The sequence below is a fragment of the Aotus nancymaae genome, unplaced genomic scaffold (assembly GCF_030222135.1).
Source record: "Aotus nancymaae isolate 86718 unplaced genomic scaffold, 86718_ANA_hifiasm-v0.15.2.pri h1tg000025l, whole genome shotgun sequence".
Taxonomy (NCBI): Eukaryota; Metazoa; Chordata; class Mammalia; order Primates; family Aotidae; genus Aotus; species Aotus nancymaae.
The window spans coordinates 31,347,644-31,372,782 of NW_026988438.1; the positions used below are offsets into that span (position 1 = coordinate 31,347,644).

Here is a 25,139-nt window from a genome sequence, read left to right on the forward strand (position 1 = left end):
GAGACGGGAGCCACTGTAGGGCTTTGATCAGAGGGGTGACGTGACTTGATGAGTATTAACAGGATCACTCAGGTGCTATGTTGTTCTATGAAGAACAGACAGTGGGGGCAAGAGTAGAAGCAGGAGAGTGTGGAAATAATCTAGAGGAGAGAGGACGGCTGCCTGCACCAGGGTGCTGGAGACGAAAGTGATGAGAAGTGGTCAGAATCTGGATATCTTCTGACGGTATAGCCAACAAGACTTCCTGATGGACTGGAGTGTGAACAAAAGAGTAAGGTCAAGAACGAGTGGGTTTTTGTCTGAGTAACTAGAAGGATGGAATGACTATTGCCCAACATGGGGAAGAGTGTGGAAGGAGCAGGTTTTAGGGAAATGACCCAATTTTATGTTTAATTTGAGGTATCTCTATGGTATTTGAGTAGAGATGTCAAGTAGGTAGCACAAGACACAAGTCTTGTGTTTAAGAAAGACGTTGAAGCCATGGACAATTTGGGTGTCTTTAGGGTAGAAACAGTATTTAATGCCCTGTGATTATAGCAGATCACTGATGGAGGGAGCACAGAAGGGAAAAGGTCCCAAGACTGGGTCCTGGGCACACCAACATCAAGACATCATGGATACAGGAAGAAATCGGCAACAGAGAGTTGGAAGGAGCAGCTAAGGTCAGAAGAGGGTGTGGTATCATCAAAGCCAAGTGAAGACAGGGGTCCAAGAAGAACAGATGGATCATTTCTATCAAAGACTGCTCACGGAGAGTAAGATGAAGGCCAAGTACTCATGACTAGATATAGCAATAGTCATCAGCAACTTGCTAAGGACAGTTTTGGTAAAGTAGTGAGTCTGAAAGTCCTAACAGGAGAAGACTTGAGAGGATGGAAAGAGAAAAAAGGAAGACAGGGAGTTTATACATCATTTTTCTAGAAGTTTTAATGCAAAAGGGAGAACACAAATGGGGTAATAGTTGAAGGGGCACGTGCAGTCCACTAAGGAGTTCTTTCCAGATGTGAGAAATGACAACATGCTGTGCTCTGATTATAATGATCCAGTAGAGAAAGGGAAGCATTGATGATGTAGGAGAGAAAGGAGAGAATCGTTCAAGCGATGCATGGCTGCCCACCAGGCAAACAACACTCTCAAACACTGCTGGGTACTGGCTCAAGATCTTTGAAGGGAAATTGGGCATTATATATCAAAACAATAGATGCACATATTCTTTGGAATAGCATTTTTATTTCTGATATTCTATTCTACAGATATACTAGCACTGAAATGCAAAGACATATCTACATGGTATTTATGACAACATCACTTAATTATAAGATTGTAAAAACCAGGAAAAACATTTAAATGTATATTGGTAGCAGTGGTTGAATCCATACTTGGAATACTACACAGCATTGAAAATGAGGTGCTGTACGTGTGCTGATATGGAAGCATCTCCAAAATGACTCAAGTAAAAAATATCAAGGTAGAGAAGAGTACATGGTATACTTCCACCTGTGGGGATAAAAACAGAATAAAGTAGTACATAAAGTTATATAGAAAACATAGATTTTTATATGTGCATAAAACATTTCTGAGAGATCTTAAGACTCACTTTCCAATTGAATATCTTTTTCTAATATTTCAATTTTTTAAGAAATTCATTTTTCATTAAAAATTAAGAAAAATATAAAAAAGTATTTGCTAAAAAGAAAAAAGTAAATTTAATTCTGGCTGTGCATTATTTTATTAATGTAAATGTTCTTACAGAACGTTTAAGGGAGAAATGCCACTATCTTCTAGTGTTGTTTTGGAAGGTAATGAAAAACAACATCCAATAAATCTTTTAAAACAAATTTTAATGAACCAGTAACCAGCAAGGTCTTTTATTCAATACTTTGCAATTTTAGAATGTAAGTTCTCTCTGTATAACCAATGTAAAAAGTTTTGGGTTTCGGGCCGGGCGCGGTGGCTCACGCCTGTAATCCCAGCACTTTGGGAGGCTGAGGCGGGTGGATCACAAGGTCAAAAGATCGAGACCATCCTGGTCAACATGGTGAAACCCCGTCTCTACTAAAAATACAAAAATTAGCTGGGCATGGTGGCGCGTGCCTGTAATCCCAGCTACTCGGGAGGCTGAGGCAGGAGAATTGCCTGAACCCAGGAGGCGGAGGTTGCGGTGAGCTGAGATCGCGCCATTGCACTCCAGCCTGGGTAACAAGAGCGAAACTGCGCCTAAAAAAAAAAAAAAAAAAGTTTTGGGTTTCAGAATGTATTTCTGTTGGGCATACTACATGCATTCAGTAAAAACTTATTGGTTCAATGTAATCACTAATTAGATGAATGACAACCTTATGCATTTGGGAAGTAGAATTTAAATATAAAACATTATCGGGGCTTCCTTTTTTAAAAGGTGAATTTGTTTGTGTGTATACATATATGTGTGCTTCATAAAGATGACTAGCGTTTTTATTTTTAGCCTATTGGATAGAATATAACAATGCTATGGCTAAGCTAGAAAGCCATTTTGATATAATTTAGCAAACTATTTAATCATATTAACAAATAAGTTATCAAAGGAAAATGAGAAGGAGAACACCAATTTCCAGAAGCAGAAATTATCCTTGAGGCTGGAGTTTAAACATGTAGCTATACTGTATTAAGAGTGTATTTTAAATATAAAGGTTTTAGAAATTAATAGTTCTTAAAGATAAGGAACTATACCCATTAGGTACCTCTAATGGGTAGAGATGGGAAAAGGGAAGGTGAAAATTAATCACTTTTTATTGTCTGTCAGCTAGGAATCTTTAGTACTTCATGAGCAACATTTAATATTGACAACCATATTGATGATCTTGATGGATGACAAGACCTTGAACTTCTTTCTAAAGCATCAAGTAAGACTACATGTTTTTCAATGTTTCTAGTATTAAGCCTACTTACTGTAATGTTTTTGAAAACTAGCAGTATATGCTACATAATATTATCATATGTAACAACACTCTGATGTCTCACGATAAGAATATTTTAAGCATTAGGGCTTCTCTGCTATTTATTTAAGCACACATGTTTTTCCTTTCACTAGTTTACTGAATTATGTATTAGTTACAGAGTATTCACGCTCTGTGCTAAGTGCCACTTCTCTCCCCTTTTGCTACTGGAGTGCAAGGACATATTCTATTTCATTATCAATTTTAAAATCTACCTGAAGCTAAGGGAGTAATTATTCGTAGGGATGGAATTGCTGGGGTAGGAGTATATTTTCAAAAATGTTAGGACTTGTTTTTAATATTGGGTGTATTTGCTGCTTTTTTTTGTTGTTTGCTGATAGACAATAACATATAGGCAATGCATAAAATCTTCACACTAAGGTGCAATTATTTGTAGTCAAGATCCACACATTGACAGGCTTCCAAGACTAAAAAGGCTGAAACTTGGTTTGCTGACAAAAGCCTCATCTATTTCAATGCAAACAAAAATTGATTGATGAAGCATTTGCATACCTGTTTGGGAGCCTATGCAAGATGCTGCAGACAAGTATTTTTCAAACTTTATCATGCATACAAACCATCCAGGGATCTTGTTAAAATGCAGAGTTGAAATCACAGATCTAGGGTAGACCAGGATATTCTGCATTTCTAACATGGACATGCTGATGCTCCTGGTCCACAGACCCCACTTGAATACCAACGTATAGAAGTCTGTAATCCTGGCTGCATGTTATGGGGAAACTTAAACTGTGCAAACCAGGAAGAAAGCCATCACGAGAACCTGACCACTCTAGCATGATGAACTCAGACTTTCTGGCCTCCAGAACTGTGAGCAAATAAGTCTCTGTTGTTTAAGCTACCCAGTCTATAGTATTTTGTTATGGCAGCCAGAGCCAACTAACATACCAGTTGATTCTAATAATACACAGCCTAGGTTGACGACCATTGTTGTGAAGGGCACTGACGTGGTATAATCATAACTCTGTTTTAGGACATGTACTTACTAGGGCAGCTAAGACCTAGGCCTAAAAAAGTCACAGGTAGTCAGGTGTAAGACTGGCAGAGTATTAAGAGATTCAGAATAAGACAGCAGCCAGGGTTAGAGTAATAAGCAAAGTGGATTGTGTCACTGCTTAATGAGTTTGCTAAGGGCTGCATTTAAAAAAAAGTTTTAATTTAAAAAAATTTAAAAGCCTAAGTTAAATTAGACGATTAAAAGGCTACACAGATATTAAGTATTCAGTTTTGACCATTCTATACAGGTGAGTAATTACCACCCTAAAAAAGATATAGACTATTGCCATCAACACAGAAAGTTCTGTAGTATCCTGTCCAGCCAATTCCCACCATTCTCAGAGGCAATCACTGTTTTGATTTCTATCACCACAGATGAGCACTGTTTCAGAACTTCAAATAAATGGAGTCACAGAGGAAGTGCTCAAATAATCTGAGCTTCAGTAATGGTGGGCACTAGATGGCATGTGTCTTCTTATGTAACTTCAAATAAAACATATGACAGTGCCCAAGATGTATTCTAGACTAAATTTATTAACATGAACCAACCAAACTCTCAGCTCTAAATCACAATTTATAGGAAGTACAGAAGACAGAGTAACAAGCTATGTTGGACAGCATAGGGAAGCAATCAGACAAGTATAGATGAAAAGAACAACAGTTTTAGATCTTAAAACATCTGAGCACCACACAAACCAGATATAATGCATGATTCTGACCTAAATCCTGATTTGGACAAACCAGCTTTGGGGAGACATTTCGGAGAAAATTAGATGCCATGAAATTTTATTAACAGGAAAAGAGAAATACTAAAAGGAAATAGACAATTTACAACATTATAATCTCATTTAGTTTTTTTTTTTTTTTTAAGGCATATGTATGTGGCGCAGCGACTCACGTCTATAATCCTAACACTTTGGGAAGCCAAGGTGGGTGGATCACCTGAGGTCAGGAGTTCAAGACCAGCCTGACCAACATGGCGAAACTCCCTCTCTACTAAAAATACAAAAATCAGCTGGGCATGGTGGTATGCACCTGTAGCCCCAGCTACTCGGGAGGCTGACACAGGAGAATCGCTTGAACCTGGGAGGCGGAGGTTGCAGTAAGCCGAGATTGCATCACTGCACTCTAGCCTGGGTGACAGAGTGAGACTCCATCTAAAAAAAAAAATAAAAAGATCTAAAAATACATATAATAAAAGGTCAACAGTTATAGTCACTGGTTGGTGTGTACATTAGTTTTCTATTGCTGCCATAACAAATTTCCAAAAATTTGGTGGCTTCTAGCAATACGAATTTATGATCTTACAGTCCTATAAGTCAGAAGTTGAAACTGGGTCTCATGGAACTAAAATCAAAGTATTGGCGGGATTGCATTTTTTTCTGGAGGCCTGGGGAAAAGTCCACTTCCTTCCCTTCTCCAACTTTTAGAGGCTGCTGGCATTCCTTGGCTTCCCCTCCTCCATTTTCAAAACTAGCAATGGCTGTCCAGTCTTTCTCACATTATATCACCCTGAACTTCTCCTCTGCCGCCCTCTTCCACTTTTAAAGACCCTGGTGATTACATTGAGCCCATCCAATACTCTAAGATAATCTCCTTATTTTAAAGTCAACTCTTTAACAACATTAATTCCACTGGCAACCCTAATTCCTCTTTGCCATGTAACCTAAACATAGGTATAGGTTCTGGGGGTTAGAATGTAAGCATCTTTGAGGTACCATTGTCCAGCTTACAAGGGTGGGAATAAAATGTTTTATGTTTTTGCTGGTTGTCTTTATTTTCTGACTTTCTACAAAGCACATACATTGCTTCCATAATAAAAAGCTAATCTTCATTTAAAAATAAATATGATGGAGGAGAAAGTAATACAATAAGTGGTAATATTGTAGAGATCATGAATACAACACGTAGAGTAGGAATGAAGAAAAGAGACTTAATTATATGTAAAAATAGGTATTGGTGGCTTGGAAAATTGCCACTGAAAGAATCATATTTTAAAATGCTATAGTTCAGACAGTATGTATGAGCAGGCAGATGATTTATTCTGAAAAATGTTAAGTATCAAGTAGTGACTCTAGCTATGAGAAGGACACTGTGATGAAAGATTCCTGTGGAAAGTATGCATAAGAATTTTCAGAAAATATTAATTCAAGTCCCAGCATTGTCATCACTTACCAGCTGTGTGACCTTATGCCAGTTACTTAACTGGTCTTTGCTTCGATGGCATTATCTATAGATGGAACTAACTCTACCTTCCTCAGGGGTCCTTGAGGCATTAAATGATTTAATACTGATAGAGGGCTTAGGACTGTGCCTGGCGCATGATCAACACCCTGTAAATGCTAGTCATTAACAGTTATTACTCTGGCAGGTGTCTGTACCCACCTGTTTCAGATGGAAAACCACTCTGGAATTTTAGTTAAGCTGGTGCTTACATGCCGTCACTCAGGGAATAATGAGGATCACCTGCTGATTATCCATGGCATTCCTATGCCCAAAGATACTAGCTTAAATCACTAGTATCAGTAGCTAATTACGAATTTCAAAAGTGAAACTACAGAAATTCTTCCTAAATGGCTAGGCTTCCAGGAAACATCCTTTCCCTGTTAGCCTGGTAGCTAAATAATACTTTTGAAGAATGAACAGTTATTTAGCCCAGATTGTTAATATGCCAAATGGTGCTTGCTATGGGGTTCTAACACCTATATCCTGATGGAAATGAACGTCTAATAATTTGCTAGTTTGAGTGACAGTTTAGAGACAAAATAAGCTTTCCAGAACTGTGAGAGACTGGAGACAACTTCAGTAAATATTATTCTGTTCACTGTGGATTAATGTTAAACCAGTTGGATACCATGAGTTGTTGAACTGGTCAAGCACAACGTGGTAAAAGCACCTTCCATTGTAGAATGTGACAATTTTGCGTAAAACACCGTATTCAAAGAACTGCATCATTAACAAATTCCAATGAATTCATTGTTTCACTGAATAAATGCAATCAATTCCTTACTGTTTAAAGCTAGAAGGGCTCTTTGAAAACATGTAACCCGGTGTTCCTCAAACTAGGTCAACAGTTCTATCTCCCATCCCCCATTTCTTTGTTTTCTGTAAGATTTCTCAAAGCTTTGTATGTGCTACTGCACACTGTGAATCTCCAAGACTGAGACATGGTATTGAGGGCCAGTCTGACCACTGGCTCCTTTGCATGTAATCCTTTCGTATCTCAAGGGCCACTACTGATGACAAGAAGCTTCTGGGCAAACACTGATGTATCATCATGGACATTACATCGGAGAGCAAGAAACTAATGTCCACCACCATCAAGTGATTCTCCCTGTGAGCTGAGTAACTGCAGAGCTGGCCCAGAATGCAGGTCTGTCTATGTAGCTATCCAGAGAGAACCTGTGGGCCAAAGATGTGTGTGCTGGGCCCGGGGCCCAGGTGGCCTGGAGAAAGGCTATGATGGAAATAGAATGTACAAGAAAAGACAAAAAGGTCAGTTACCTGGGAATATAGCTTCCTCCTCATTTTTTGCTCAACCTAACCTTTTCTTTCTTTTTTTTTTTTAATTTTTTGCCGGGAGGAGACGGAGTTTTGCTCTGTCACCCAGGCTGGAGTGTAGTGGTGTGATCTCGGCTCACTGCAACCTCCGCCTCCCAGGTTCAAGCAATTCTCCTGCCTCAGTCTCCCAAGTAGCTGGGACTACAGGCATTTGCCACCACTCCTGACTGATTCTTTTTAGTAGAGACGTGGTTTCACCATGTTGGCCAGGATGGTACCTATCTCTTGACCTCATGATCCACCTGCCTCAGCCTCCCAAAGTGCTGGGATTGCGGGTGTAAGCCACCACGACTGGCCCAACCTAACATTTATTAAAGACCTACAGTTTCAGAAAAGACTCTACCTTGGATGTTATAGAGGAGACTACAACACTGTGCAAAAGACTTGGTCCTGCTCTAAGGACCTCAGATTCTCATTGAAAAAACATGCATGAGGTTTAAATGTTAGCAACAATTCTATGTTCAAACCATTTGTTGTGTTCTAAGCAGTTTCACATACAGTTTACAAAACTCTTACATTGGGCAAGTATGTTTTCTCCCTTTTTATTTGATTTATTTATTTATTTGGAGACAGGGTCTTGCTCTGTTGCCCAGGCTGAAGTGCAGTGGCTCAATCTCAGCTCACTGCAACCTCCACCTCCCAGGTTCAAGCGATTCTCCTGCCTCAGCCTCCGGAGTAGCTGGGATTACAGGTATGCACCACCACACCCAACTAATTTTTGTATTTTTAGTAGAGACAGGGTTTCACCAAATATTGACCAGGCTTTTCCCTTTTTATAGATGGGAAGATGATCAGGGAGACTGTGATGTAGTTGAAGGGCAAGAAACACAGCAAGTGGACCCCATATATACCACATGGGTAGTTTATGAAAAGCATTGAATTTTTTAAAAAATGACATCTGCAAAGGCCTATGGGGTTTTACACTGTATACAATAAATTGCCTGACTAACCAAGGTTATTTCTAGTACCAAAATATATCGATGTTTAAAAAATGTTTCTAAGAAAGACCATTTGTAATGAAGCAGGGCATGGCAGGGCAATGGAAAAAGCAAGAGTTGATATGAATGGCATCATATACGTGTTTACAAAAGATTTTTTAGCTACAAAAACAAATGTTCACTGTAAAAAACTTTTGACTATAGAGAAACATAAAATGAAAAGTTATTTGCACTCTCACTAACCAAAGAAAAATAGTGTTCAGCAAACTCTTATTCTCCAAATTTCTAAAGCCACGCACACAGTAAAACCTGATCACTTACATTCAGCTTTTGAACATTCTTCAGTTCCAAATATCTAAGTGGTAACAACACCTTTTCCTTTTTCAGTCTACAACATATTATAGCAGACAATGAAACAGATGACGGAAGCATTCATCTTTGAGGTTTCTCAATTATATTTTGGATATGAAGTAGGGATGAATGGGGGGCTGGGAGTGTCATTATGGATCTATTAGCATTCTACCAACAGAAATACTTGATCCTGCCTACAGCAAGGGCTCCAGTGCTGTGCATGGAGGCTTTGATCTTGCGTCCCACTCCAGCATATGGTGTTACTAAGTATAATCAAAGTGCAAATCTTCATAGAAAATTACAGAGACTGAAAAGGGGATGGACGCTTCCTTCCTCTCATTTCCTTTCCTGCCATGTTCCTGATTTTAAGTAAAAGAAGATTTGGCCTTTTGATGAAATCTGCAAACACTTTTAGGGTATTTACACTGTATAGAGGCAATTATTTAACTGTCCAAGACTATTTTCATTACTGAGATTGACAGAATGTTCCTTGCCAGGATAAAGCCACAGTTTTCGGCAGCATGGGTCTAAAACTGCCTCCCTTATTTTGGCCCTATACAGTGATATTAGAATCAGGAGACATCTGCAGCTCTGGGGGCAGGGAGGAATGACCCATGCACCATCCAGTTTTGGATAATAAATATTCGGAAATTTACAGTATGAGTTGCTAGTCTTTTAAGGTGATACTCTTCAAAAGAGATAGACGTGCCCTCCTACAAACAGTTTTAAGCCATTAATTATAACAATTCAGATCATGTTGTGAAAAAATAGAACTTTTAAAGAAGTAAATTCCCTTCGAGTATATCTGTCAGCTCACTGAAGACAATGGGAGACCATTTCTGATTTATAAATTGAAAATAAAATTCGAGTTTTTGTCAAAGTTAATAATCTTCACCCTCTCATCAGTGTGCTATTGTTGAGTTTGAATGACTGTGATGAACTTGGGCTCAGAGAAGTAGGCCCCAGGCAAGTCTGCAATTTGGAAGCATTTGGACCCAAAAGCCTCTGTGTAGCTTCTCATGGTTACTGATTATTGTGTCCAGGCTTTATGCAAATTGTTTTAAATAACATCATTACCAAGAAAAAAAAGAGTGCTATCTAAAGCACCATTCAGAAAGTTGAATCAAGTACAGTAGGTGAGTCCACCTGAAGCTGCTAGACACTGGGACAGCAGGGCTGGTTGTTCTTGGCTGCTGTCCTTTCTGACCAGTCAGTGCCCAAACCTCACTGGCTGGTGCCCTTGCTGTACCAGTTGTTACACATTTTGAGTATTACACAGAACTGGCCCCACTGGTTGTACATATAGGCAGATATCAGTGGGGGGCCTGCTGAGGCTCATCTGTTTCGATCGTCGTCTGCACTCTCCCACTATAGTGGTGGATCATTCCAGAAGGTAACTAACCTCTCTAGCTCTTAGCATCCTCTCCTCCATACTGGGGAAGTGAGCAATCCTCACCTAATTCCTGCATGAGGTTTAGATTGAGGTTAAAACCAGATATTAGATAGGAAAAGTTATTAAAATTTAAAAAATAATTTTGAGGAAATACATAGTATTTGTATATCATTTAGAAAATGCCAAAAAGTAGAATGAAAACATTTATTTTCTTGCCACCTAAAGATAACTGTTAACATTTTTGTTTCTTTTGCTCATCTTTACTAAAACTTTGACAATTCAACAATGGTTCCTAGCACCACAAAAATGAAAGAAAACAAGGCCATCATCCTTCCAGTTTGGCAGGGATATAAATGGCTAAATAAATGTTATTAGCGTCGTGTGTAGAAGTCCAAATAAAAGAATAGTGGCAAGTGGTATCGTAAAATACAATTACAGTTCTGGTTCCCAGCAAGGACAAATATTTTAGTGCTTAAGAATAAGAGATATGTTTATACCTAGAGCATTTCCTAAGGCTACTGACTCAATTTCATTCTAGGGGAAGACAACATTACATTACTGCTATAAAATTTCAGTTACATGTAAATAAACTCCATACTGTAACCATAAATAACATTTGGATCTGCCTTACTTCCTAAGTCATTATACTCAGTCCACATCTGCCTTGCCCCTTTAGGCTTGCCAGAAGGGCCTACTGTTCACTGTAGTTCTTGTAGATGCACAGTCTATTTATACATGTTGGTTTCAAAAAATCAGGTTTCTTTGAACTGTCGGATAAGGATTTTCCTCAGACATAAAAATCCAGAGTGTTGGAAGCAGTCACTTTGTAAATGGCCTGAGACACATATGGTATTCGCTTTCCATAGATGTTTTTGTTTTTCCTTATTTTCCTCTCAAAATAATTGCTATTAGAGCTTATTATGCTCATTGTACTAGCCTAGAATGGTATTATCCTCCCGGATTATTGTCTTTTGTACATTCATCTTCCCAGCCATGCTGAGCTCTCTGAAGGCATGGGCTTTGTTTTACCTCTCTTTCTATCCTCAGCCTCCCAGCAAAGGAGATTCTGAAATGTCTCAGTAAGCCCTTAAAACTCTAGTTTGGTGGTTCCTAAGCTTGGGTCTTCACCAGGCAATACCTGGTAATGTGCTAAATAAAATCTCTAGGCCCTATTCTGAAGGTTCCACATCCAATTTTCTGGGGGTGGGGCTAGGATCCTATATTTTTAAAGAGCTTCTTTGTAAAATGAAGACAATAATTGCTTCTACCTCACCAGGTAGTTATGGAAATAAATGAGTTATTTTATGTAGAGTGCTTAGATCACTGCCTGGCCTTCACTAAGCACTACGTAAATGCCAGTTTTTATTATATTATTACTGTTGTTACATGATCAGCCAATCATAAATAGGTGTTTTGAAGTATTGTCTATTGGTTTTCTCAAACTTGAGTGTGCATAAAAATCACCTGGTAAACTTACAAACACAGATGCCATAGTTTTGTTGTCTAGAGATTCTGATTTAATAGGCTGGTACCTGGCCAGAGACTTGCATTCCTCTATTTCCCAGGAAATGGAGAATTGGTGGATATTCTGTAAACCAGTGGGTATCTCTTTGACATCCCTAATTCCCAAGGAAAAGAAACTTGTCTCTCAGGCTGGGGCTAAGATGCAGCTCATAGAAAGACAAATTTGGGGGACATCTGATATTATGCCAAGGGATCAGTGGGGACTCTCCTGTTTCCTACTTCGTCTGTGTCAGAGGCCATACAGCTGGTCTGGGGTTGGCTCCCTTGAGGGGAGGAAACAGCTACCATTCCTGCAGGCTGCCGGAGTAAGCTCCAGGATGCTGCTCCAGCAGAACTGGGCTGGCTCCACCTCCTCGCACCCTCTGCAACCAGACCTCCCCTCCCCCTCACCCATAGGCACCAGGGCACTGCCTGACCAAATCCTGCCAGCTCCAGGGGTTGCTGAAGACACGCCTGGAATCCTTCATACCTCTGTAGCTGAAGTTCAAGGGAACCACAGGTTGCTTGGGAAGACAGGTATACAACCGTGGCAAGCCCGAGAAGATTCCATGCCTGGGCAAGACTCCTGAGAGCCCTTACACCACATGCTTGTGTCATGGAACCAGCCTAAACGTATTTGTGCTTCTGACTTCTAAAACTACCCTGCAGTGCACTTGAGATTTAAAGTGCAAGCTTTCCAAAAGTGAAATGACAAAGCTCTTGTCTTCTCTCATGAATGGCATTCCTTCCTGGATTTCCATTTGTGATTATGAAAATTATACACTTAAGCATAATCAATACTTGAATCTCCTGGAACCTGATCAAGCCTGGATCCATCCATTAACAAAAACATTACATAGTTAAGAGACATTCATTTACCTAGAGACAATTGTGTCCTTGCTTTTACAAAAAGCATTGCTTTTTATAGAAAATTAAGCATAGCCTATATTATAATAAAGTAGAACTTACATTTCTAAAAACCGCTTTCTGGCCAGGCGTGGTGGCTCACACCTGTAATCCCAGCACTTTAGGAGGTCAAGGCGGTCAGATCACGAGGTCAGGAGTTCAAGGCCACCCTGGCCAACATGGTGAAACGCTGTCTCTACTAAAAATACAAAAATTAGCTAGGTGTGGTAGCACACTCCTGTAATCCCAGCTACTCAGCAGGCTGAGGCAGGAGAATTGCTTGAACCCAGAAGGTGGAGGTGGCAATGAGCTGAGACCATGCAACTGAACTCCAGCCTGGGCAAAAGAGTGCGACTCTGTCTCAAAAAAAAGAAAAACAAAACAAAAAAAAACAACCAAAAATAAACAAAACGCTTTCTTTCAAACTCCTGATTTTTTTCTCCTTGTACTTTCTAAAATCAAAGTACATTTACTTTCTCCCCTCCAAAAATAGCTACACATAGACAGGCCTGTCTTCAATATTTGAGAAGCCCAGGGTTACAGTGTGAAAGGTCACTCACTGGTCCACGGCTGCCCTTCCCAGCTCTGGCTCCTGAATTATGAGGGGTCTGCTGGGGGCCTCCCAGTAGAAACTCCAGCCCACATCTCCTGATTCCTTTTGCATAGCTACCTCGTTGCCCTTCCCTTGGCCCTAGGAGCATATACACTTGTGGCATGATTGGTCACTGGGAAGACAGATGTGAAGGCAGCCTATATATACTTAGGCAGTTACACAGGAATTCCAGGGTCTAGAGAACCCTGAGAAGGAGATGGGTAAGGGTGTGCACATGTCCTTTGAGGCCTGAAATCCTGTTCTTATTTGGAGGGGCACGGCCAGAGGAGGACTGGAACACAGCCCTGTAAAGCACAAGGTCCAGAGACAGGGCCCATATTGGCCTGGTCGAGGGAGATACATACACAGTATCTACAGGATGCCTATGTGTGTGGTACAGCTGAATGCCTCAGTCTGGATGCTCTATCCACGTATCTCACTTATTAGTGTCACAGATTTCAAGGTCCTAGAAGGCAAGAACTAGGAAGACAACATTTTCTTTGTATAGCACCTACTTCGTTTATTTAGGCAGAGATTCCTCTTGAGGTTGCAGTGCAAGTATGATTACATCAGCTGCCTGCTGAAATCCTTAAAGGGGAATAAAGGAATATTTATGTCAAGTCACTGTATAAGCTAGGGTGTATGATACTGTTAAATAATACGTTAATAAAGCTCACCCTAAATATGCAGACAGAAGATGTAGAGGTTCCTAAATCCCTCTCTTGCATATGTTGCCAGGCTTCTCCTCGAGTGCCTGCTCATCTTCCTCTATCTAGGTAACACCACTCACCCCTCAAACTCAGTACAGGCTTCCCCTCTTCTAGATGCCTTCCTCACACTCTCAGGCCAGGAGCTGCACCTTGGGACTATCACAGCTCCACCCCTCAGCACTGATCTCCCAGTACTATCATCTTGACTCATCTCCCTGAAAGCCAAGGTTCCTGCTCACGCACAAAGTCACCATTGACTACCTTGCCAACAATCTCATCTTTCTCTAAATTCAGAACTTGCCTCTATTACTTGCCTATATTAATTGCTAAATGAAGCAATTACTGTGAAACATGGAATTACTAAAAATCATTTGTCGCCCTGTGTGGTGGTTCATACCTGTAATCCTAGCAGTTTGGGAGGCCAAGGCAGGAGGATTGCTTGAGACCAGGAGTTCAAGACCAGACTGGCAACATGGCAAAACTCCCTCTCTATAAAAAAATACAAAAATCAGCTGGGCATTGCCAGAGGCACCTGTTAGTCCCAGCTACTTGGGAGGCTGAGGTGTGCAGATCATTTGAGCCCTGGAAGTCAAGGCTGCAGTGAGCAGAGATCAAGCCACTGCACTCCAGTCTGGGCAATAGAGGGAGATCATGTAAAAAAAAAAAATATATATATATATATATATATATATACCATTTTCGTTTTTGCGGTGTTCTGTCTTACTGCCTTTTATTATTATCTAACCTTTCAATGCATTGCCCTTCCCACTAGATTGTCATTCTCTTAAGGTGAGGATCTGTATCTTTCCTTTAATTTTCCACATTGTTGCAGAGTAGGTGCCCAAAACTTGGGTTTTCTCAAACACCTTGGATGGGGGGAGGGTCCTTATTTTTAGCAAGATGGTTCACATAAATGAACAGTAATTAACAGGTCTTCTTTGTGTATTCTCATTCTCACCAGGGACTGACCCCAAAGGAGCCACTGATTAAATGCTTCATTCCCTATAGATAATAAATAATAATGCTTCCCCAACTGAGCCAGGCCTGAACATTTCTGGGCCTAAAGACTTTGAAGATCACTGCAAGTCCAGGCATGAAGCAGGAGGGCCTTGCAGGAAGGAAGCGGTTACCTTCGGATCTGTGAAGGTTATTATGTATGTGCACAGGAGCAGAGCCTATCCCAAGGGCTCTATTACTGGAGGAGAGTTCATGGAACTGAATCACCAAAATGCGGCAGAGACACTTTCACGGTGGCAGAACCAGTTCTGTAATATCTTCAAGTTCTAGCCCACAGCAGGATGGAGTAAATACTCCCTTCAGACACTTAAAAGGGGGTGGAGCCTCTCCTCAGCTACTAGTACAGCGACGTCAAAAACCCAAGTAGCAACCGTAAGATTGGGTTCACCTACCATCTTCTTACGGCCTTCTGCAGGCAACCCTGTGCTCTCCAAACTTCCTGCAGAATGCTGGCGGCCTTCGTGCTGCCCAAACTTCCCACAGGGTGGCACCTGGATGGAACAAGTGACTTAAAAACGAGGAAGGCCAGGCGCGCTCCCACTGCTCAGAAGCGGCTGGTGTACTCGTCTAAAATAAAAAGGTCTCTGTCTGCAAATCCCGTTTGCTCGCCCGGTAATCCTCCCCCGCCCCCAGCCCAGCGCGTCCGACCTGTACAGCTGTTTTTAATCCCTACTTTTCTCACTTGGCATCCCGGGCTCGGGCTGACCAGACGTGGAGCCATTTAGCGTTTCCTCCTCCCCCTGCCGGGGTCTGTCCTCCCTCCGCCGTCTCCTCTTTCTCCGCCTGCGTCCCCGCGGGCAGAGTGTGGGAAGAACGAATTTCCGCCCGGTTTGCTCTCTGCTCGCAGACTCGGGTCCCTTCCGGACGCAGCCCGCGTGCTCCCCGAGCTGTTGCACCGGGGTCGCGCTCCCCGTCCGGGACCGCGAGCGAGGAGGTGCCGGCTGCGGGGGCCCGAGCCACCCGGGCTCCGCTGCCAAGCCGCGCCCAGAGAAGCTCTTGTAAGGGCTCCCGCCTGCAGCAGGGGAATCCACTCGGCGGGCAGAATCCGCGCCAGGGAATCCAGCTCTCCGGACTCTGCTGCAAACAAAAAGCGCCGGTTCTTGCTCCCTCCCCTCGCCCCCCGACACGCACCAAGAGAAACAGTTTTCTACAGAAATGCAACAAGTAGCACCCGGGGCCCTCAGAGCGCCCCGCGCCGCCTGACTTGGCCGGGCGAAGCCCGCCTGCAGAGCCGCCGGACAAAGGACGGAGGAGGGGCTGGACGGCGCTGCGAAGTCCCAAAGAGGCCATTTAGTGACTTTGGCCAGGCCAAGGGGAATGCAGAGGAGACACAGAGCCGGCGGGCCAAGAGGACGATCCGGCCGCAGCACGCAGGGCGCGCGGCGATGGAGGCTGCCCGCGCCGTGCGCTTCCTGCTCGTGGTGTGCGGCTGCCTCGCGCTCCCGCCGCGGGCCGAGCCCGTGTGCCCGGAGCGCTGCGACTGCCAGCACGCCCAGCACCTCCTGTGCACCAACAGGGGGCTCCGCGTCGTGCCCAAGACCAGCTCGCTGCCGAGCCCCCACGACGTGCTCACCTACAGCCTTGGCGGCAACTTCATAACCAACATCACGGCCTTCGACTTCCACCGTCTGGGGCAGCTCAGACGGCTGGACCTGCAGTACAATCAGATCCGCTCTCTGCACCCCAAGACTTTCGAGAAGCTCTCGCGGCTGGAAGAGCTGTACCTGGGGAACAACCTCTTGCAGGCGCTCGCCCCAGGCACGCTGGCCCCGCTGCGCAAGCTGCGCATCCTCTACGCCAACGGGAACGAGATCGCCCGCCTAAGCCGCGGCTCCTTCGAGGGCCTGGAGAGTCTGGTCAAGCTGCGGCTGGATGGGAACGCCCTCGGGGCGCTGCCGGACGCAGTCTTCGCCCCTCTGAGCAACCTGCTCTACCTACATCTGGAGTCCAACCGGATCCGCTTTCTGGGCAAGAATGCCTTCGCGCAGCTAGGCAAGCTGCGCTTCCTCAACCTCTCTGCCAACGAGCTACAGCCCTCCCTGCGCCACGCGGCCACCTTCGCACCGCTGCGCTCCCTCTCCACCCTCATCCTCTCGGCCAACAGCCTGCAGCACCTCGGGCCGCGCGTCTTCCAGCACCTGCCACGCCTCGGCCTGCTCTCGCTCAGGGGCAACCAGCTCACGCACCTCGCGCCGGAGGCCTTTTGGGGGTTGGAAGCCCTGCGCGAGCTGCGCCTGGAGGGCAATCAGCTGAGCCAGCTGCCCACCGCGCTGCTGGAGCCTCTGCACAGCCTGGAGGCGCTAGACCTAAGCGGCAACGAGCTGTCGGCCCTGCACCCGGCCACCTTCGGTCACCTGGGCCGGCTGCGCGAGCTCAGCCTGCGCAACAACGCGCTCAGCGCCCTATCCGGGGACATCTTCGCCGCTAGCCCAGCCCTTTATCGGCTGGACCTAGACGGCAACGGCTGGACCTGCGACTGCCGGCTGCGAGGCCTGAAGCGCTGGATGGGCGACTGGCACTCGCAGGGCCGGCTCCTCACTGTCTTCGTGCAGTGTCGCCATCCCCCGGCCCTGCGAGGCAAATACCTGGATTACCTGGATGACCAGCAGCTGCAGAACGGGTCCTGCGCGGACCCCTCGCCCTCAGCTTCCCTGACCGCCGACGGCAGGCAAAGGCCCCTACCCACGGCCGTGGGGGAGGAGATGACGCCCCCTGCAGGTCTCGCGGAGGAGCTGCCGCCGCAGCCGCAACTCCTGCAGAGGGGGCGATTTCCACCTGGGGTGGCCTGGGATGGGGCTGCCAGGGAGCTCGTGGGCAACCGCAGCGCCGTGAGGCTGAGTCGGCGGGGCCCGGGCCTCCAACGGCCCAGCCCCTCCGGCGCTGCCGCCGCGGGCCTGGCCCCACAGCACCTAGACCTGCGCGAGAAGCCCCAGCGGGGCCGTCCCACCAGGGCAGATCCTGCCCATGTGGAGCCCACCCCAACTGCCTCTCCCGGCTCTGCGCCGTCGCCCACCGGCGACCCCTGGCAGCGCGCGACGAAGCAGCGCCTGGCCACGGAGCAGCAGGAGCGTGCCGCCCAGTCCGATAGCGGGGCCGGGCTGCCACCGCTGGTGTCCGACCCGTGCGACTTCAACAAGTTCATCCTGTGCAACCTGACGGTGGAGGCGGTGGGCGCAGACAGCGCCTCGGTACGCTGGGCCGTGCGCGAGCACCGCAGTCCTCGGCCACTGGGCGGCGCGCGCTTCCGCCTGCTGTTCGACCGCTTTGGCCAGCAGCCCAAGTTCCACCGCTTCGTCTACCTGCCCGAGCGCAGCGACTCGGCCACGCTGCGCGAGCTGCGCGGGGACACCCCCTACCTGGTGTGCGTGGAGGGCGTGCTTGGGGGTCGAGTGTGCCCGGTGGCTCCCCGGGACCACTGCGCGGGGCTGGTCACCCTGCCGGAGGCCGGGAGCCGGGGCGGCGTCGACTACCAGCTGCTGACCTTGGCCCTGCTGACGGTCAACGCGCTGCTGGTGCTCCTGGCCTTGGCGGCCTGGGCGTCTCGCTGGCTGCGGAGGAAGCTGCGGGCTCGGCGGAAGGGCGGGGCCCCGGTCCACGTTCGCCACATGTACTCCACCCGACGGCCCCTGCGCTCCATGGGCACCGGCGTCTCCGCAGACTTCTCGGGATTCCAGTCGCACCGGCCGCGCACCACCGTGTGCGCGCTCAGCGAGGCGGACCTCATCGAGTTCCCCTGCGACCGCTTCATGGACAGTGGGGGCGGTGGCGCGGGCGGCAGCTTGAGACGGGAGGACCATCTCCTGCAGCGATTTGCCGACTAGGTCCAGGGCCTGTAGAAACCATCTCATTGGCACCAAGGAGCTGCCTCTCTGCGGGGCCCACCAGCCCACCTCAGGGGAAGTGCCCTTTTATGCACTTGCCAGAGAGGCCAATGGGGACAGAGGGCCAATTTGGGCGCCATCCCCCAATTCCCAATATTCAAGCAGTAAATGGATGGTACTTGGTGGTCAAGGCCAAGAGTAGGGGACAAATGGATGGTGGGATGCTGAGGTGGAAGGCAGCCTTCACTTGGAGGCTTTGACACAGCTATGCAAGTGGCTTTTGTAGCATCGCAATGCAATAGCCTGGCTTCTTTGGGGGTAGAAAGGGGGTGCTTGTGCCCCCAACATGGCCAGAAAGATTTGGGTGCATGCTTTTTGTTTGCTCAGTGTCAAACAGAGGAGTTTTGTTTCTATTTAAGGAAAAAGGAACTTATTACCATCACAAAGGAGGCTTGGCCTGGGACTCCACTGGTTTGGTGATCTCTGCCAAGAAGGGGGATGTAAACAGGTGGTAAAGTTTAACACACCCGCCAAGGAACTCATTTATGTTGGCTGATAGAGCATTCAGGATACCGTAAAGTTTAAATAATAAGAGATGCAGTTTTTTTTTAAACAATGTGAAAAGCTCTGACATTTAACGAACTCACCAATAGACTCAAGGACTGTTTTAGTTGGACTGGGCCATTCTATGATGTTACTTTTAACATTAACAGTACAAGAGCGTTTGCTGACTTGGAGGATAACTAAGATTACGTACTTTCTCAGGAGAAGACTGCATGCAAGACTTCTCTGTCAGGGTTGCTCCTGTGGCTTTTTAATTTTATTTTTTTAAACCTATAGATGGAAAAGGAAATTTCAATGCCAGATTTGATAAAAGAATGTAATGTATATGTAGCCGATGACGCCCTGGGGAACACCAGCGTTCTAGTTCACTTACCACATCTGTGACAGTGTGTTTAGATTGGAATAAATGTGATGTGGTACTTCTCAAGTTTTTGTCAGTGACATGGTTGACTGTACCCTAATTCTCTTGAGTTGCAGTTAAGTGATGAAGGTAATTTCCTAATAGGGAAGCAAAAAGTGATTGTCAATTGATAGTTTAATGTTTGACCACATTAGTGTCTTTCTTTATATAATGTAGTAGAGGGGAAGAAATTATGGAAAACAAATGTGAAAAAAATACACCAGTGGGTATCTTTTCTACTAAAACCAGAAGATTGTTATGAGTACTTAAACCTCACTGTGAAATAATGATATATTTTGCAATTAATCCCTCCCCAACCCAGTGTCTTACTGTGTTATTAAATCTTATCTTTTAGTTAATAGTTGCAGCATTTCTTTTAAATGTTTTTGTTTTAAACTTGGGGGTAGGATCCTTTATTTGTTTGGTTGTTTCCAACTATTTGGGATACTTTCATTCCCTGCTATTTATGAAGTACATGTTTATCACTAAGTATAGTGGTTTGGTTTACATTAATAATTTTATGTGTGGTCTGAAAATGCAGTTACTAAGAGAATGTACACTGTGGTTATGTCACAGTGGTCATGGATTTATTGGCAGTAGAGTACCATGGAGGTCACTGCAATGGTGCTGAGGCTGACAGTGGAACCTTCTATTTAGAGCCTTAAGCCTCTGAGGGTCCTGGTGACTCAGGGAATCCATCACTGCCCAGGGTCTTTCACCCCAGTTCACTCCTTTTATGTTTGGCCTAGATTGACCCATCCCTGCCCTCATCTCAACAGCTGAGTAGGGAACCAGCCATCTGAATGAGCTGATCATTGTTTATGCTCAGATGAGTAAATGTCCAGACCACTTAAACTACAGCTGCTTTTCTGGCAGTCTTATCTGTGGGGCCAAAATTTAATAAACCACAGGAAATAGGCTGTCATTCTTAGGTTGCTGCCAGGGCTTATTTTAGACTCAGAGCATATTGGTACATGGGAGTGGTAGTGTTGTTTGCTCTCATTTTCAACCAGTGAGCTATCTGGCACCTTTTGTGATCCTGGCTTTTTTTCAGTCATAGCGTGATTGCATCTCTTAGCTATTTCTTTTGCCCAGCAGGGTAATATTGAGTCCCACTGCAAGTATGGACAAGGCCTCTGGTTCTCCTCACCAGCCACCTTTTCAGCTATAGAACATCACTGAAAACGCCTACTGCCTGGATCTGCGTTCTAGTTTAGTTTCACTGGGAAGTCTTTCGGTGGGAAATGAATAAATGTTATACATTCTTATGTTCAGTTATGCCAATAAACCCACTTACTAATAGAGATAATTTGTTGGCGTTTCCAAATATTTTATACACTTTCATAATGATACAATGCAGTTTTCATTTATGGAAATGAAACAAACTTGATGTCTTTCTGTCCCTTTTAATGTGTTTTATTTCCATTTTCATAGGTGAGTATGGACTTTACTTTTTTAAAAGGGATGTGTGATGTTATGCACAAAGAAACAGTGGAATGGCTCTAAAAACAGATGGTCAGCCACAGCGTGAAAGTACTGTTGGACATGAGTGACGTCAAGGTGCAGGTAATCGGGCCTCAGCAGGTATTGCCTGTTTAGAGGAAAACTGGTGAAAAGTCAAGCCCTTTCACTATCATGGTCAAAAATAAGAAGGAGTTATCTTGAGCTAGAAGTCATTTTTGCCACTACACAGCTTTAAAAACAATAACATTTCTAAGGCAAAAAGAATAAACTTGGTATGAGTTAGGGATATTCAGTGAAAGAGCCCTGGGCAGTCTGCAATGTGGTGGGACCTTCAGCTCAACCGATGGAATTACTGCTTCCATAATGCAGGGGATTTTGCGGTGCTACCAAGTAATGAATAATTAGCATGTGATCAAAACACCTTCACTAAATTGTCACACTCCTGGTTTTCACTCAAGGTACAGCAACATATATTAAACCATTAAAAGAGATACTGGATCGCCTGGCATTTATGTTTAACCACTCCCTTCTGTTCTCCTAAGAGTGGAAAATAAATGATGATGAAGCATACTAGTGCCACAAGTTTATTCCCAATTCCAGACCATAGCCTAGCATCAATATCGTCACCATCCTCAGAGAGTATAGATTCAGGAAAGTTTGACAAATGGTAAGGAAGTGATTAAGTCACTTAGTCATTAGAGGGTTACATTCACTTTTTTTACCTGCTCTCCACCTCAGCTTCCTCAGTTAAAATGGGCAGCCTGAGATTCCTGATTGCATAGTGCTATTGTGAGGCTTAAATGGGTAAGTAGCATTCAACAGCACCAGTTATACCACAGATGTTCAATAAATATGAGATGTGTCAGTGGTAGTAGTATTCTTTACACAGGGCAACCAACTGTATGATGTATTTAAGAAGTTTCAGGGACAAGACATTTCTGCTTAAGCCATAACAAATCAGAGAATTCAGATAATGAAATTATGGCAACCCTTCTCCTCCTTTTTCTAGTTAATTGAAACATTTCTATAATTCTCTTGAGAAGTGGGCATGTCCTTTGCCCACTTTTAATGGTGTTGGTTGTTTTTCTCTTGTAAATTTGAGTTCCTTATAGATGTTGGATATTAGACATTTGTCAGATGCATAGTTTACAAAAACATTCTCCCATTCTGTAGGTTGTCTGTTTACTCTATTGATAGTTTATTTTGCTGTACAGCAGCTCTTAAGTTTAATTACATCCCACTTGACAATTTTTGCTTTTGTTGCTATTGCTTTTGGTGTCTTTGTCATGAAATGTTTGCCCATTCCTGTGTCTGGAATGGTATTGCTTAGGTTATCTTCCAGGGTTTTATAGTTTTGGGTCTTACATTATGGTCTTTAATCCATCTTGAGTAGATTTTTATGTATAGTGTAAGGAAGGGATCCATTTTCAGTCTTCTGCCTATAGCTAGCCAGTTATCCCAGCAGCATATATTGAATAGGGAGTCTTTTTCCCCTTGCTTGTTCCTGTCAGCTTTGTCAAAGAGATAGTTGTAGCTGTGCAGCCTTATTTCTTGGCTCTATTCTGTTCCATTAGTCTATATGCCCGTTTTTGTACCAGTACCATGCTGTTCTGGTTACTGTAGCCTTGTAGTATAGTGCGAAGTCAGGTAATGTGATGCCTCCAGCTTCGTTCTTTTTGCTTAGGATTGCCTTGGCTATTTGCCTTCTCATTAACTTATAGATAGTATCTTCAAGTGTCCCTTTACTTCGTTTACTTAAAATAATACTTTGCATGCACAAATACCTTTTTTCCCCCAGGGATTTCAAGTCACTTTATCCTTTTCAGTCATGAAATAGGATTCTTTTCATATATATAGTATATATATATGAAAATATATATATACTATATATATATAGTATATATATATATAGTATTCTTTTCATTTTGCATAGGGAGACTGAGGTATTTGGAGATTATGCTTAACTATTTTAATTACTGAAATAATTAGGAAAGAAAATATAGTTTCCTGGGACCTACTTGCTTTATCTTGGGCAGAGTAGCAAAATATTCTATTATAACTGTTGGAAAGATTTTTAAGTTACAGGTGGTGAGACTTCTAATTGACACAGAACTGTGAGTGGCTTTATAATTTGGCTGTGAAATGGTATCAGATGCTAGAGGGAAATAAATTGTCATGCCCCAGTATTTCAAGCAACAGCATCTTCCAACTATATAAATCCACAAAATTTCTTTCAAACTAATGAAAGCTTTATAATGCTAGCTCCATGCCATAGTTAATGCCGACAGGACAGCCCTGTTGCATATTAAGACCAGCTGTGGCCGTGTAGCAGGCTTCACTTTGCCAAATTACAGTTTTTGGTTAAGTAATGCTTAGCCCACAGCTGATTTCACACTCAGCTCTTAGTATATGGGTGCTGAAGTATGTGGAAACACACTTTTAATGGTGACCACCATCCTGTTACTCCATTATCTCCTAACTCTCATGTCCTTCTAAGGATTGTTACTTTTGGAAATTAAAATAATTGCAAATTTAAACAAATACCCATATTAGCACCATGCAGTAATAGTTAACATTTTGTAATGTTTGTTTTTGGCCTTAAATGTCTCTATTGACAAATACCTCTGGTTTTCTTCTCTACACCCTGTCCTCAGAGCCAACTACCATTGTGATTTGGATGTGTTTCCTTCTAGTCCATGTTGAAATGCAGTTGATTCTTGTTATTCATAGTTAGTTATGTTGTATAAAGTCACCATAAACATTGGATTCGTGAATACTGAACCATGGCTCCTAGTGGAAATACAGTGCTGCAAGCCTCTGGTCACATTTTCATCAATCAATACATAACATTAATTTATGTGTATTTCTATTTAAAGACACCTTATGTGATATATATTGTTGGCTAGATGTGGTAGTTCACACCTATAATCCCAACACTGTGGGAGGCTGAGGCAAGAGGATTGCTTGAGCCCAGGAGTTCAAGACCAGCCTGGAAATATGGTGAGACCCTATCTCTATAAAAAAATAAAAAATTAGCCGTGCATGGTGGTATGTGCTTGTAGTCCCAGATACCCAGGAAGCTGAGGTGAGAGGATCGTTTGAGCCTGGGAGGTCGAGGTCACAGTGTGTATGATAGTGTCACTGCACTCCAGCCTGGGTGATAAGAGTGAGACCCTGTCTCAAAATATGTGTGTGTGTGTGTTTGTGTGTGTGTGTGTAGTTGATTCATTAACACTGAACTCACAGCCAGCAGCACTGTGACTCATGCCTGAATGGAGCTTGTCTAACATGCATATTTTCTCCATAAGACACAGCTTCCTGTGCTTAGGAACGCTAAGGGCACTTCGGCACTATACCTGGGGACCCTTTTAAACAGCAAAAAGCACAAAAATGGGGGAAATGTGGCATTAAATAGGGAAAGAACTCTTGTTAACAGCATGAGAGCTGGAACAAGAAAGCAGAACATCATCTTGTTCAACTTCAGCTGGAACCTGAACGGCAGCTCAGATTTTTCACTGCCCTAAGCATGTCAGCCAGTGACCGTGACAGTGCTGTGGAGTGTTGATTCTAGGGCTGCAGACAAAGTTTGGTGAGAAAATGAAATCACAAATACAGAATCCGAGATTCAGGAAGGTCAGCTGTACTTTTTATTCCTCCCAGCTTCTTCTCCTGTGCCCCTTACCCCTTTTCATTTTCTTTTTTTTTTTTTTTTCTTTTTGAGATGGAATCTTGCTCTGTCCTTCAGGCTGGAGTGCAGTGGCACAATCTCGGCTCATCACAACCTCTGCCTCCCAGGTTCAAGCGATTCTCCTGCCTCAGCCTTCTAAGTAGCTGGGATTACAGGAGTGCGCCACCATGCCCGGCTAATTTTTGTATTTTTAGTAGAGATGGGAGTTTCACCATGTTGGTCAGGCTGGTCTGGAATTCCTGACC

General features: G+C 44.1%; 1 protein-coding gene and 2 long non-coding RNA genes across 5 annotated transcripts in view; 2 read left to right on the plus strand and 1 right to left on the minus strand.

The window, feature by feature from the left end:
• The window catches only part of LOC105713948 (uncharacterized), a 28,927-nt gene extending 13,277 nt beyond the window's left edge, over positions 1 to 15,650 (plus strand). For 2 of the 3 annotated variants that reach the window (XR_001106694.2, XR_010344088.1), the window contains 3 exons: positions 2,780 to 2,879; positions 7,215 to 7,481; positions 14,902 to 15,650. This is a non-coding gene — a long non-coding RNA (uncharacterized LOC105713948). Of the gene's footprint in view, positions 1 to 2,779; positions 2,880 to 3,654; positions 5,572 to 7,214; positions 7,482 to 14,901 lie in introns of those variants that run through there. The other variant, XR_010344089.1, reaches the window with a different exon arrangement.
• On the minus strand, positions 1,219 to 15,840 carry LOC105713947 (uncharacterized). The gene is made up of 4 exons (XR_001106693.2): positions 15,631 to 15,840; positions 15,350 to 15,448; positions 13,746 to 13,818; positions 1,219 to 1,497 (listed from the first exon to the last, which is right to left on the minus strand). It is a non-coding gene; the product is annotated as an uncharacterized LOC105713947 (long non-coding RNA).
• A 124-nt stretch (positions 15,841 to 15,964) lies between these two features.
• Positions 15,965 to 21,051, plus strand: TRIL (TLR4 interactor with leucine rich repeats). The gene has a single exon (XM_012447772.2). The coding sequence runs from the start codon at positions 16,343 to 16,345 to the stop codon at positions 18,776 to 18,778; it is 2,436 nt and encodes an 811-aa protein (XP_012303195.2). The 5' UTR covers positions 15,965 to 16,342; the 3' UTR covers positions 18,779 to 21,051.
• The last annotated feature ends 4,088 nt before the right edge of the window (positions 21,052 to 25,139 follow it).